This window comes from Hemiscyllium ocellatum, chromosome 20 (assembly GCF_020745735.1).
Source record: "Hemiscyllium ocellatum isolate sHemOce1 chromosome 20, sHemOce1.pat.X.cur, whole genome shotgun sequence".
Taxonomy (NCBI): domain Eukaryota; kingdom Metazoa; phylum Chordata; class Chondrichthyes; order Orectolobiformes; family Hemiscylliidae; genus Hemiscyllium; species Hemiscyllium ocellatum.
This window is the reverse complement of record NC_083420.1, coordinates 27,031,503-27,047,256: the sequence shown is the minus strand read 5'-3', so window position 1 is coordinate 27,047,256 and position 15,754 is coordinate 27,031,503. Positions and strand designations below refer to the sequence as shown.

The window sequence follows — 15,754 nt, the reverse complement described above, 5'->3', positions numbered from 1 at the left end:
GCAACAAGCTGTCAGAAGAAGTATGGGGGCAAATGTGAATTTATTTGCTTTCATCATGAGAATAGAAAAGCAGAATATTTTTGAAAAGGTTGGAAGCATTTAAATTATAATGTTCAGAGACTTGTGCACTTGGACATAGAATACAGAAAGTTTGCACCTGGGCACAGCAGACAATTAGGAGGGAAGATGGCATCTTCTTATCTTGCAAGTGAATTGAAATGGAAGAACAAGAAAGTCTTGATACAATTGCAGTGGGCTTTAATGAGACCGTACCTAGGGTACAGTATGAGTTTTGATCCCCTTTTCTCTGGAAGGATATACTTGGAAGCATTGCAGTGACAAGTTCAGTACATTGGTCCCAGGGATAAGAAGGTTGCACTACTGTTCCCTCAAACCTGTATGGCCATGCAGCTGCTAAGAAGCTTTGTGCATGGGTTCTATGTGCAACAAGACACATTAACAAGGAATGCTGAGGAAACTAAAACACAGAGCACAGACCTTAAGATAAGGATGAGCATTTAGGGTTGAAGTAAACAATGTCTTCACTCAGAGGGTTGTTATTTGGCATTAGAATTGTGACACAAAAGGTTAGGGATGCTCTGTCATTGATTATGTTCAAGGCAAGATAAATTTTTGATCTCTCGAGGAATGGGCAGAAAAGTCAAGGCAAAAAGTCACCTGTGATCATATTGATTGGTGGAGCAGCCTCAAGGGCCAAATGGTCTCCTATTGATCATATTTGTTAGTGTTCTTATGAAAGGCTCAATAGAAATTCATTTCTTTCTTTTACACATCGTAGAATAAACACCTCTGCTCTATTCTTGTAGCCACAGTTTTGCTGTGTCTGGTTCATTTCGGGTGACTCAAGACTTTGATGTTCAGGTGGGGTTTGGAGTTGGGAGGTGTTGAGGATTGTGAGGGAATGGCCTTCTCATGTTCAAGGTGGTCACTACCTGACATTAACTCCCAATTGCATTTATGTTAAAGTGCTCATTGATCCCAAAGTTGGACTTCACATTTTGTCTTTCAGATTTATCGCAATCAATCAACTCTTGCTGTTAACAGGATTTTTTTAGCTGTAAATAAAGGAGAATGCTTTGGACTACTTGGGTTTAATGGAGCTGGAAAGACAACCACCTTCAAGATATTGACTGGTGATGAAAACCTGAGCGGAGGGGATGCCTTTATCGCAGGTTACAGCATTCTGAAAAACAGAAATGAAGTGAGCACTTGCAGACTACTCATAGTACATAGTGTTTTAAAAAAATTGTTCATGGAATGTTAGCATCACTCGCTAAACCAGCATTTATTTACCATCCCTAATTGCTGTGGAGTAGATGGTAGTGAGCTTTTTGAAAGACTACAATCCTTGGGATGTAGGGACACCCATAGAGCTGTTAGGAAGAGTGTTTTAGGATTTTGAGCAAGTAACACTGAAGGAACTGCAGTATATTTCAAAGTCAGGATGATGTATGGTTTGGAGAGATAATCGCAGTAGATAATTTTTCTATGCGCCTGCTTCCTTGTCCCTCTTGGTGGTTGAGACTGCGTACTTGGAAGGTGCTGTAGAAGGAACCTTGGTGAGTTAGTGCAGTGCATTCCACGGACAGTACAAACTGCTGCTACTGTGAAGAAAGAGCGGATATTGAACGTGGTGGTTAGGGTACCAACCAAGCAGGCTGCTTTGTCCTAGGTTGTGTTGAACTTCTTGAGTGTTGTTGGGGCTGCACTCAACCAGAGAAAGTGATGAGTATCCTATTACAGTCCTGACTTGTACCTTGAAAATGGTGGACAATCACTGGGGAAACAAAATGCAAGTTACCTGCCTTAAAATTCCTAGCTCCTCACTTATAATTGTGGTCACAGTGTTTACATGGTTCCCAACTCCAAACCCCAGATCTCAGAGGTGTCTGCACTGATATGCAGCAAGATTTCGATAATGTCCAGATTTGGATTAAGTGGCAAGCACCATTCATGCCAGGCAATGACCATCCCTTACAAAATAGAATTCAACCATCTCCCTTTAACAGTCATTAACAGTTAACAGGCTATTGATAAATCACAAACTATCAATCTCCTGCCAGTTACTATTGACCAGAAACTAATATTGTCCAAGTGTTGCTGCATTTCGGCACAGACACCTCTAACATCTGAGGTGTCATAAATGGTGGTGAATATGCTGAATATGTCAGTGATCATCCCCGCTTCTGACCTCATGGTAGAGGGAAAATCATTGATGAGGCAACTTAAGATGGTGAAGCCTCGGACACTAGATTGCGGAATAGTGAAGGTATTGTACTAAAGTATTTTGACTGAGATAGTTGACTCCCAACGACCATATCTTCCTTTGAATTAAGTATGACTCTAACCAGTGGAGAGCTTTCTCCCAAATTCTTATTGACTCCAGTTATGTTCTGACGGTTTGATGCTATATTCAGTCAAATGCTGTCTTGATGTCAAAGGTACTGTCTCCTCTGGAGTTAGTTCTATTGTCCATATTTGAACTCAGATTATTATCAGGAACTGAGTGGCACTGGCAGAACTCAAACTATCAGTGAGCAGATTATTCCTTTGCAAGCATTGCTTGATCACTATTAGCAACTGCTTCCATCACTTTAATACTTGAGAGTAAACCAATAGGGCAGCAATTGGCTGGATTGGATTTAACATCTTTTTTGAGGACAGGACATACCTGGACATTTTTCCAAATTGTGGATGCCATGGTTGTAGCTGGACTAGAACAGCATGTCTGGGTACATGGATAGTTCTGGAGCACAAGTCTTTCTTGTTATCACTGGAATGCTGTCAGGACCCATAGTCTTTCTGAGATCCAATGCCTTAAGCCATTTCTTGATATCACATAACATGAATTGATTTGGCCAAAGACTGACATCAGTGATGTTGGAGGAAAGCAAAATGGATCACCATGATACTTCTGGCTAAAGATGGATGTAATTGATTCAGCTTGATCTCTTGTACTGATATGCTGGATTCCCACATAGTTGAGGATGGGGATCATGATTGCATGTGACAGGACTGCAGAGCTTATATTTGAGGTTGTGAGATTGTTCAGCCCTTCTATTGCAGTCTGCTTCCACTGTTTAGCACGTAGTTCCGAGTTGTTACTTTACCAGATTGACATCTAATTTTTAGGTATACCTGGTATTGCTGCTGTGATACCCTCCTGTACTCTTCATTGAATCAGGATTGATCCCCTTTCTTGATGGTACTGTTAGAGTTGAGGATAAACCAAAGTGTGAGGTTACAGATATTGTTTGAATATTGTTCTGATGCTAATGGCCCAAGACACCACATGGATTCCCAGTTTTGTGATCCTATACATGTTTGATGTCTGTCTGATTTAGCCTGGTATAAGTGGTACTCAACACAATAGAGAGAATCCTCAATACGGGGACAGAACTTTGTGTTCAGAAAAACTGTGCAGTGAGTGAGGTCTCCTCACAATATTGTCATGGACAGACATATCAGGGACAGGTAGATTGGTGAGGACAAAATCAAATAGGTTTTGCCTTCTTGTTGGTTTCCTCACCATTTACTGCAGACACAGTCTGGCATCTGTAGAACTCAGCCAGCTCAGTCAGTAGTTGTGCTACCAAGCTACTTCTGGTGATGGACACACAGTATATTCTGTGCCTTCCCATGGTTTGAGCTGCCTCTATGTGATGTTTAAAATGAAGGAGTACTGATTCATTAGCTGAGGTAGGGTGATGGTGATCAGCAGGAAGTTTTCCTGCCATGATCTGATGCCATGAACTTCATGGGATCAGAAGTCAATGTTGAGAACACCCAAGGTAGCTTCCTCCTAACTGTATATTACTTTGCCTCTGGCAGGCAGTTTTCTTCTATGCAGTTTCCAGAACCGTAAGTCAGTACTGTGATCCATATCGCATACCGATTCCCATGTGTGAAGTTGGACTGTGCATGTGCAGCTTAGAAGGAACATTGCTGATGGGTCTTACTAATGGGACAGAACATATACAGTGATGCAGATAATGGTGTCTCATAGAATTATACTTCATAGACAATGTTAAGCTGTTGCTTAACTAGTCTGTGGGACAGCTCACCCAATTTTGGCACCAGAGCCTCAACATTAATAAGGAGGACTTTGCATGGTCAACAGGGCTGTGTTTACTGTTGTCTAGGTCGATCCCTGATAGTCCATCCTGTTCCATTCCCTTCTTTAGGCTTTGAAGCAGTTTGATACAACTGAGTGGCTCACTAAGCCATTTCAGAGGAGAATCAAGAGTCAAGCAAATAGCTGTGGATGTGGAGTCACATGTAGGCCAGAGAAAAGGGATATTCCCCAACCCAGAGGAGTGGGAGAATCTCCCATCCTGAAGGAGAAGATGATTGTTTCCCATTCCCATTCCACTGTTTTCTATGCCGCAGTAGGTGGGAGAGTTCCCTATCTCACAGGAGTGTGTAATGGGGAATCCTCCACATTGTAGGAGGAGTAGATTGTTTCCAGGAGGAGTGGAGTGCTCCCACCCTACAGGAGAAAGATGTTTACATCTTACAGACTGGTGGTAGGGTCGATGGAACACTGTAGTTCCTGAACTTTAGCTTTCTGTTTTTGTTATTTCCAAGGTATTTTCTTTCTATTCTTGGATAGGTGCGCCAGAAGATTGGTTACTGTCCCCAGTTTGATGCTCTGCTTGGTCATATGACAGGACGGGAAACACTGAATATGTTTGCAAGATTACGGGGCATCCCCGAGCACTTGATCAAACAGAGTGTGGATGATCAGCTGCAGAGTTTCCTGCTTGAATCTCATGCCCAGAAGCTTGTGCGGACATACAGGTAAGTAAATCCAGATCATTAATTGTATCTCCTTCCCCTTGCCTTTTCTTCATTTCTTGTTCATCTCTTAAGTAGAAGGATTGACGTTAGAGAACTCTTTTCAGTGGCTATAAAGTTCACAGCACACAAAAGCTATTTAACCTATCGTGCACTGGACAACAAAGCCCTTCATGATTTCAAATAACAAAGAACATTTACAGCCCAGAAGCAGGCCCTTCGGCCCTCCAAGCCTGTGTTGATTCAAATCCACTGTCTAAATCTATCACCCGATTCCTAAGGATCTGTATCCCTGTGCTACCCACCTACTCATGCATCTGTCCAGACGCACCTTAAATGAATCTACCGTGCCTGCCTCTGCTACCTCTGCTGGCAACAAATTCCAGGCACCCACCAGCCTCTGTGTAAGTACTTTCTGCATGTATCCCTCTTAAACCTTCCTCCTCTCACTTTGAACATGTGACCTCTCGTTATTGAATCCCTCACCATGGGAAAAAGCTTATCTCTATCCACCCTGTCCATGCCCTTCATGATTTTATAGACCTCAATCAGGTTCCCCCTCAATTTCCTTTTTTCCAATGAAAGCAATCCTAACCTACTCAACTTTTTTTCAGAGCTAGCACTTTCAACACCAGGCAACACCTTCGTAAACCTTCTCTGCACCATCTCTAAAGTGTCCACATTCTTTTGGTAAAGTGGTGACCAGAACTGTGTACAATATTCTAAATGCGGCTGAGCCAAAGTCTTGTACAATTTTAACATGACTTGCCAGCCCTTGTACACAGTACCCTGTCTGATGAAGACAAGCATTCCATATGCCTTCTTAACCACTCTATCCACCTGTGCAGCCACCTTCAGGGTACAATGGACCTGAACTCCCAGACCTCTCTGCTCATCAACTTTTCCCAAGGCTCTTCCATTTACAGTATAGTTCAAGCGGTTGTGAAATATGCAAAGGTGATAATATGGCTGAAGAGTGCATATTTTGGTTTAGTAGGTTAGTGATGCAGAAGGCGAGAAAGACTGCAGTCATTTTAAGACTGTGCTATCTGGAATTTACTACATCAACACCAATGAAATTCCTCAGGATAGGAAACACCATGGATTGGGAAACCAACTGCCAAGATTGTAATTCTTTTCCTGTGCTGACATTCCAACTCTGTTACTTCCTGCACCAAAATACCTGGTCCCTCCCTGTTTTCAGATTTCAAATCTCTGCCTGTGCTGCAATTCCCAGTTTCTCACTCTTTACTGAGACTCCAAGTCATTTGCCAAGATTCCCACCCCATCTCGTTTGTCAGGATTCCTGGTCATTCACTGCCTGTTATGAAAGTTCAATCCTTCCTCTCTGCCCCTATTCCAGTCTTTCTCCTTTTACATGGGTATTCCTGGTCCTTATCTCCCTTTCCCAAGTGTCATGCTGCTGTTGGTTTTGTCCTGTCCTAGTGGTGGAAATAAGAGAAAGTTGAGCACTGCAGTGGCGATGATTGGAAACCCTGCTGTCATCTTCCTGGATGAACCTTCCACTGGCATGGATCCTGTTTCCAGGAGACTATTATGGGATGCAGTGACCAGATCTCTACAAGATGGAAAGTCCATTGTCATCACTTCTCACAGGTATGCAGTGTGTTTCTCTGTTACAATCAGGTTACACTTTAGTTCATAACAGGAGGAAGCTATTCAGCCCCTTCAGCCTGTTCCACCATTCAAATCCATCACCTGTATACAATAGCAGCAAAGTTTTTTTCTAATATTCTTTCATGAGTTTGGGTGTTGCTGTTCCCCCACCCTTAGCTGTCCTTGATAAAGGGGAGCAATCTTCAACCTGTGAAGTCTATGGTATACACATAATTACAGTAGTGTTAGAAAGGAAATTCCAGGATTTGATCCAGTAACGAAGAATGGTGATTCCAAGTCAGAATAGTGGAGGATGTGCATGGAAAGGGAGCCTGCAATCATCAGTGAATATCACCACTTATGACCTTATAAAAGAAGGAAGGAGACCAATGAAAATCTGAAAATGGCTGAAGATCTGAAGATGGTTCTGCCCAGGACACTACTCTGAGGAACTCTTGCAGCAAAGTTTGAAACTGAGATGATTGACTTGTTGCAACCAAAACCATCTTCCTTTGTGTTATGTGTGACTCCAGCCAGTGGACAGTTTCCCCAAGTCCCATTGACTCCAGTTTTGCTAGGGATTGTGGGAAACATGGCAGTTTGGATCAGTAATTGGCTTGCTGAAAGAAAACAGAGGGTTTTAGTTGATGGAACATGTTCATCTTGGTGTCCAGTTACTAGTGGCGTACCGCAAGGGTCAGTGTTGGTCCACTGCTGTTCGTCATTTTTATAAATGACCTGGATGAGGGCTTAGAAAGGTGGGTTAGTAAATTTGCGGACGACACTAAGGTCGGTGGAGTTGTGGATAGTGACGAAGGATGTAGTAGGTTGCAGAGAAACATAGATAGGATGCAGAGCTGGGCTGAGAAGTGGCAAATGGAGTTTAATGTGGGCAAGTGTGAGGTGATTCACTTTGGCCAGAGTAATCGGAATGCAAAGTACTGGGATAATGGTAGGATTCTTGGGAGTGCAGATGAGCAGAGAGATCTTGGTGTCCATGTACACAGATCCCTGAAAGTTGCCACCTAGATTGACAGGGTTGTTAAGAAGGCATACAGTGTTTTGGCCTTTATTAATAGAGGGATTGAGTTCCAGAACCAGGAGGTTATGCTGCAGCTGTACAAAGCTCTGGTACGGCCACACTTGGAGTATTGTGTACAGTTCTGGTCACCGCATTATAAGAAGGATGTGGAAGCATTGGAAAGGGTGCAGAGGAGATTTACTAGGATGCTGCCTGGTATGGAAGGAATGTCTTACGAGGAAAGGCTGAGGGCCTTGAGGCTGTTCTCATTAGAGAGAAGAAGGTTGAGAGGTGACTTAATAGAGACATATAAAATAATAAGAGGGTTAGATAGGGTGGACAGGGAGAGCCTTTTTCCAAGTATGGGGACAGCAAACACGAGGGGACACGACTTTAAAGTGAGGGGAGATAGGTATAAGACAGATGTCAGAGGTAGTTTCTTTATTCAGAGTAGTAAGGGTATGGAATGCTTTGCCTACATCGGTAGTAGAATCGCCAAGTTTAAGTGCATTTAAGTTGTCATTGGACAGACATATGGACGTACATGGAATGGTGTAGGTGGGATGGGCTTCAAATTAGTATGACAGGGCGGCGCAACATCAAGGGCCAAAAGGCCTGTACTGCACTGTAATGTTCTATGTTCTATGTGTCCTTGATACTACTTGAATTTCAAAATTTGGAGATGCTGGTGTTGGACTGGGGTGTAAAAAGTTAAAAAAAATCTCACAACACCAGGTTATAGTCCAACAGATTTATTTGGAAGCATTAATATTTGGAGCCTGATGAAGGAGCAGCACTCTAAAAGCTAGTGCTTCCAGCTAAACCTGTTGGACTATAACCTGGTGCTATGAGACTTATAACTCGGAATGTCAAAGGCAGTCACTCACTCACATCTTGAGTTCATATCTTTTATTATTAGGCCAAGTTTGTAATGAATTCAGGACACACGTGACCCTTGTGGAACTTGAACTGAGTATTCATGAGCATGTTATTGCTATGAAAGTATTGTAAGATAGCACTGTTTATAACTGTTCTATCACATCACATGATTCAGTAGATTGCTAGAATTATACTGCTTCTTGTAGATGAAAATATCTTTGCAATTCTCCACATTGTTGACTAGATGCCAGCGTTATAGCTACACTAGAATAGCTTGTCTAATGGCACAGTAAGTTCTGAAGTACAAGTCTAATTGGCAAGGGAATCTAATTGGCTGGAGAATTTAAGAGGACACTGAGATGAATCATCCATTCAACACTTCTAGCTGAAGATAGATGTAAATTCTTCAGGCTTGTTGTTGGCTGTAATGTGCTAGGTTAACTGTTCAATAGACAATTGGTGCAGAAGTATGCCATTTGGCCCTTTGAGCCACCATCACCATTCATTATGTTCATGGCTGATCATCCATAATCAGTATCCTGTTCCTGCCTATCCCCACAACCCTTGATTCCACTATCTTGAAGAGCTCTATCCATCTCTTTCTTGAAAGTATCCAGAGACTCAGCCTCCACTCCCTTCTGGAGCTGAGCATTCCATATGTCTACTACTCTGTGGGTGTAGGAGTTTCTCCTCAACTCTATTCTAAATTGCCTACCCTTTATTTTTAAACTCTGTCCTCTGGTTCTGGACTCACCCATCAGCAGAAACATGCTTCCTGCCTCCAGAGTGTCCAATCCTTTAATAATCTTATACATCTCAGATCCCTTCTCATCTTTCTAAACTCAAGTGTATGCAAGCCCGGTCCCTCCAATCCTTCAACATATGAAAATCCTGCCATTCCAGGAATTGACCTCGTGAACCTACGCTGCACTCCCTCAATAGCCAGACTGTCTTTCATCAAATTTGGAGACCGAAACTGCACACAATACTCCAGGTGCAGTCTCACCAGGGCCCTGTACAGCTGCAGAAAGGCCTGTTTGCTCCTATACTCAATTCCTCTTGTTATGAAGGCCAGCATGCCATTAGCTTTCTTTACTGCCTGCTGTACCTGCATGCTTGTTTTCATTGACTGATGTACAAGAACGCCTAGATCTCGTTGTACTTCCCCTTTCTATAACTTGACTCCATTTAGATAGTATTCTGTCTTCCTGTTCTTGCCACCAAAGTGGATAACCACACATTTATCCACATTAAACTGCATCTGCCATGCATCCGTCCACTCATCTAGCCTATCCAAGTCACCCTGTATTCTCATAACATCCTCCTCACATTTCACCCTGCCACCCAGCTTTCTGTCATCAGCAAATTTGCTAATATTACTTTTAATGCCTTCATCTATGTCATTAATGTATATTGTAAACAGCTGCGGTCTTAGCACCGAACCTTGTGGTACCCCACTGGTCACCGCCTTCCATTCGAAAGGGACCCGTTTATCACTACTCTTTGCTTCCTGTCAGCCAGCCAATTTTCAATCCAAGTCAGTATTTTGCCCCCAATACCATGTGCCCTAATTTTGCTCACTAATCTCCTATGTGGGACTTTATCAAAGGCTTTCTGAAAGTCCAGGTACATGACATTCACTGGCTCTCTCTTGTCCATCTCCATAGTTACATCCTCAAAAAATTCCAGAAGATTAGTTAAACACGATTTCCCCTTTGTAAATCCATGCTGACTCTGACCTATCCTGTTAATGCTATCCAAATAAGTCGTAATTTCATCTTTTGCAATTGACTCCAGCATCTTTCCCACCACTGACATCAGGCTTACCGGTCTATAATTCTCTGTTTTCTCTCTTCTTCCTTTCTTGAAAAGTGGGGCAACATTAGCCACCCTCAGGAACTGATCCTGAATTTATAGAACATTGGAAAATGATTACCAATGCATCCACGATTTCAAGAGCCATCAGGTCCCAGGGACTTATCTGTTAGATCTGAAGGCTGATATATCCAACACCATTTCCTGCCTAATATAAATTCCTTTCAGTTCATCCATTACCTAGGTCCTTCAGCCACTATTACATCTGGGAGATTGCTTGTGTCTTCCCCAGTGAAGACAGATCCAAAGTACCTATTCAACTCTTCTGCCATTTCCTTGTTCCCCATAATAAATTACCCGTTTCTGTTTTCAATTTTAGTCTGAACTTTTTCTTTCTTTTCACACCGAAAAAAACTTTTACTATCCTCCTTTATATTTTTGGCCAATTTGCCTTCGTATCTCATTTTCTCTCTGTGTATTGCCTTTTTAGTTATCCTCTGTCGCTCTTTAAAAGTTTCCCAGTACTCTGGCTTCCTGCTCATCTTTGCTATGTTATACTTCTTCTCTTTTATCTTTATACAGTCCTTGACTTCCCTTGTCAGCCATGGCCACCCCTGCCCCCCTTTAGGATCTTTCTTCCTCTTTGGAATGAACTGATCCTGCACCTTCTGCATTATATTCACAAATACCTGTCATTGTTATTCCACTGCCATCCCTGCCATAGCATTGAACCATTGAACTTTGGCCAGCTCCTTCCTCATAGCTCCATAGTTCCCTTTGTTCAACTGCAATACTAACACTTCCGATTCTCCCTTCTCCCTCTCAAATTGCAGATTAAAACTTATCATATTATGGTCACTACCTCCGAATGGTTCCTTTACTTTGAGGTCCCTGATCAAATCCAGTTCGTTGCACAACACCAGATCCAGAATTGCCTTTTCCCTGATGGGCTGCAGTACAAGCTATTCTCGGAATCCATCTCAGAGCATGCCACAAACTCCCTCTCTTGGGGTACAGTACCATCCTATTCTCCTAGTTTATTTGCATGTTGAAATCCTCCATAACAACTGTAGTAATACCTTTACAACAGGCCAATTTCATTCCTTATTCAACTTACACCCTACATCCAGACTACTGTTTAGGGGCCTGTAGTTAACTCCCATTAGGGTCTTTCTACTCTGAGAATTTCACAGCTCTATCCATACTGACTGTACATCTCCTGATTCTTTGTCCCCCCTCGCAAGGTACTGAATATCATTCCTCACCTCCAGAGCCACCCCACCCCCTCTGCCCATCAGTCTGTCCTTTCCATAGCACGTATAGCCTTGAATATTCATTTCCCAGCCCCTGTCCAGTTGAAGCCACGTCTCAGTTATCCCACAGCATTGTACCTGCCAATTTCCAACTGAGCCTCAAGCTCATCTACCTTATTTCTTATGCTTCATGCATTCATATATAATATTTTTAATCTGTAACTCCCCTCACCTTTCCTATCAATCCGTATTTCACTTGACCATACGGTATGATCCCTTCTTGAGTTTTCTACTCCATTGATTCTGCTGTCTTTCTTAACTCCCTCATTCTCACTTTCCCTTTAACTTCCTGCTTAAATTTCCAGTTTGTCCCTTCCTCCCAACTACTTTGTTTAAACACACCTGTGTTGCAGTGGCAAACCTGCCTGCCAGAATGCTGGTCCCCCACCTATTAAGGTACAACCTGTCCCTCTTGTATAATTTATCCTTACTGCAAAACATACCCCAGTGATCCAAGAATTTAAGTCCTTGCTTCCTGCACCAGTTCCTCAGCCACACATTCAAGTCCACTATCTCCCTGTTCCTGCCCTCTCCAACCCGAGGAACTGGAAGCAAACCAGAGATAACCAGCTTGGAAGTCCTGCTTTTCAGCCTTCTTTTGAGTTCTCTGAAGTCCCGCTGTAGAATGTCCCTCCTCATCTTCCCAACTTCATTTGTGCCGACATGCACCACCACCTCTGGCTCTTCACCTTCACCCTTGAGGATTCCCTGCATTCTGTTGGTGACGTCCTGGGTCCTGGCACCAGGAAGGCAACACACCATCCTCAAATCCTGCCTGTTGCTGCAGAAACCCCTTTCAGTCCCTGTCACTATGGAGTCCCTTATTACCATAGCTCTGCATGATGTCTGACTCCTTGGCTCTGCCTCCATGCCAATTTTCGATTCGCAGACCTGTCCACCTCTCGGACTGACAGTGTCGTCTGTCTCGACAGTTTCCAAGAGATTCAACCTGTTCATGAGAGGTACTTCCCCAGGGTCTCTTGTACTTGAATCATCTCTTCCTTCCTCATCATCATCTCCCTTCTCTCTTCTGATATGCTCGGTGTAATGACCTCGCTGAAGGTCCTGTCCAGGAAATTCTTGATCTATCGGATGAGCCTGAGATCGTCTTGCCCTTTCTTCAGTGTTGCAACATGCTCCTTCAGAAGCTGTATGTGTACACACTTGCCACAGCTCTAGGAGTCACAGACACCATCAGTGTCCCTGATCATGCATGCAACACACTGAATCAGCTTGGCAGTCATGTCTTCACCCTCTTCAACTGTAGCGTAATCTCACTCAGCCTCTTTGCCGAAGACTCCTGAGCCAAAGACTCGCACTTCACTCACCAGACACTTCCCTCAACCCCTTTTTTTTTGCTGCGAGTCTGTGGACTTTTAATTAGGTTAGAGGAGGAGGGTGGGAGGGAGGTCCTACTGTGTAGGCTCATTAAGGATATTTGTAGAACCAATTGTTTCGTTGTCCACCATTGGATATGGCAGGACTAAGTATCTTTGGTCTAACCTTCCATTTGTGGAATTGCTTAGCCCTGTCTAATACTTGCTGTATTTGTTATTTGGCACATAAGTTCACCTAGCTTCACCATTTTGGCATTACATTTTAGTGTGCTTGGTGTCGTTCCTCCTGCATTATTTATTGAACTAAGAGATCTGCTGGCTTGATGATAATGGCAAGGTGGAGCATTTATTGGATGATAAGATTACTACTGATTGTATACAATTCTGCTGCTGCTGAAGGCCCATAGCTCTTGATGGGCACCCAGCTTAGAGCTGCTGGTTCTTTCCTGCCCAGCACAGTGGTAATGCCACAACTTCATATTCATAAGAACTGTGCAGTGACCACTCCTACTGTCATGAACAGATGCATCTGTGACTGGTAGATTGGTGAGTCCTCAGCAGGGGCCTCACCTTCGTTCCCCTACGCCCTCGGATTAATGAGTTCAACACGCGGCGAGATATTGAACAATTCTTCCGCCGCCTTCGCCTCCGTGCCTACTTTCACAACCAAGACTCCCGCCCACCCTCTGACGACCCCTTCTCCCGCCTCCAACACACCCCATCCACCTGGACACCCCGTGCTGGCCTCCTACCCGCCCTCGACCTCTTTATAGCCAACTGCCGCCGTGACATCAACCGACTCAACCTGTCCACCCCTCTCACCCACTCCAACCTCTCACCCTCAGAACGTGCAGCCCTCCACTCCCTCCGCACCAATCCCAACCTCACCATCAAACCCGCAGACAAGGGAGGCGCGGTGGTAGTTTGGCGCACTGACCTGTACACCGCTGAAGCCAAACGCCAGCTCGCGGACGCCTCCTCTTATCGCCCCCTTGACCACGATCCCACCACCAAACCATCATCTCACAGACCATCCAGGACCTCATCACCTCAGGGGATCTCCCATCCACCGCCTCCAACCTCATAATCCCACAACCCCGCACCGCCCGTTTCTACCTCCTGCCCAAAATCCACAAACCTGCCTGCCCCGGCCGACCCATTGTCTCAGCCTGCTCCTGCCCCACCGAACTCATCTCCCAATACCTCGACACGGTCCTGTCCCCTTTAGTCCAAGAACTCCCCACCTACGTTCGGGACACCACCCACGCCCTCCACCTCCTCCAGGATTTTCGCTTCCCCGGTCCCCAACGCCTTATTTTCACTATGGACATCCAGTCCCTGTACACCTCCATCCCCCATCACGAAGGACTCAAAGCCCTCCGCTTCTTCCTTTCCCGCCGCACTAACCAGTACCCTTCCACTGACACCCTCCTTCGACTGACTGAACTGGTCCTCACCCTGAATAACTTCTCTTTTCAATCCTCCCACTTCCTCCAAACTAAAGGAGTTGCCATGGGCACCCGCATGGGCCCCAGCTATGCCTGCCTCTTTGTAGGATATGTGGAACAGTCCATCTTCCGCAACTACACTGGCACCACCCCCCACCTTTTCCTCCGCTACATCGATGACTGTATCGGCGCTGCCTCGTGCTCCCACGAGGAGGTTGAACAGTTCATCAACTTTACTAACACCTTCCATCCCGACCTGAAATTCACCTGGACTGTCTCAGACTCCTCCCTCCCCTTCCTAGACCTTTCCATTTCTATCTCGGGCGACCGACTCAACACAGACATCTATTATAAACCGACTGACTCCCACAGCTACCTGGACTACACCTCCTCCCACCCTGCCCCCTGTAAAAACGCCATCCCATATTCCCAATTCCTTCGTCTCCGCCGCATCTGCTCCCAGGAGGACCAATTCCAACACCGCACAACCCAGATGGCCTCCTTCTTCAAGGACCGCAGATTCCCCCCAGACGTGATCGACGATGCCCTCCACCGCATCTCCTCCACTTCCCGCTCCTCCGCCCTTGAGCCCCGCTCCTCCAACCGCCACCAAGACAGAACCCCACTGGTTCTCACCTACCACCCCACCAACCTGCGCATACAACGTATTATCCGCCGCCATTTCCGCCACCTCCAAACGGACCCCACCACCAAGGATATATTTCCCTCCCCTCCCCTATCAGCGTTCCGCAAGGACCACTCCCTTCGTGACTCCCTTGTCAGATCCACACCCCCCACCAACCCAACCTCCACCCCCGGCACCTTCCCCTGCAACCGCAGGAAATGTAAAACTTGCGCCCACACCTCCACACTCACTTCCCTCCAAGGCCCCAAGGGATCCTTCCATATCCGCCACAAGTTCACCTGTACCTCCACACACATCATCTATTGCATCCGCTGCACCCGATGTGGCCTCCTCTATATTGGTGAGACAGGCCGCTTACTTGCGGAACGCTTCAGAGAACACCTCTGGGCCGCCCGAACCAACCAACCCAATCACCCCGTGGCTCAACACTTTAACTCCCCCTCCCACTCCACCGAGGACATGCAGGTCCTTGGACTCCTCCACCGGCAGAACACAACTACACGACGGCTGGAGGAGGAGCGCCTCATCTTCCGCCTGGGAACCCTCCAACCACAAGGTATGAATTCAGATTTCTCCAGCTTCCTCATTTCCCCTCCCCCCACCTTGTCTCAGTCGGTTCCCTCAACTCAGCACCGCCCTCCTAACCTGCAATCCTCTTCCTGACCTCTCCGCCCCCACCCCACTCCGGCCTATCACCCTCACCTTGACCTCCTTCCACCTATCCCACCTCCATCGCCCCTCCCCCTAGTCCCTCCTCCCTACCTTTTATCTCAGCCGGCTTGGCTCTCTCTCTCTTATTCCTGATGAAGGGCTTATGCTCGAAACGTCGAATTCTCTATTCCTGAGATGCTGCCTAACCT

At 45.4% G+C, this 15,754-nt stretch overlaps 1 protein-coding gene across 2 annotated transcripts in view; it reads left to right on the top strand.

The window, feature by feature from the left end:
• The window catches only part of abca3b (ATP-binding cassette, sub-family A (ABC1), member 3b), a 117,158-nt gene that overhangs the window by 84,831 nt on the left and 16,573 nt on the right, over positions 1-15,754 (top strand). For both annotated transcript variants that reach the window (XM_060840689.1, XM_060840688.1), the window contains exons 26-28: positions 1,031-1,222; positions 4,634-4,821; positions 6,265-6,435. In XM_060840689.1, the coding sequence (XP_060696672.1) occupies positions 1,031-1,222; positions 4,634-4,821; positions 6,265-6,435 (551 nt within the window). The remainder of the gene's footprint in view (positions 1-1,030; positions 1,223-4,633; positions 4,822-6,264; positions 6,436-15,754) is intronic.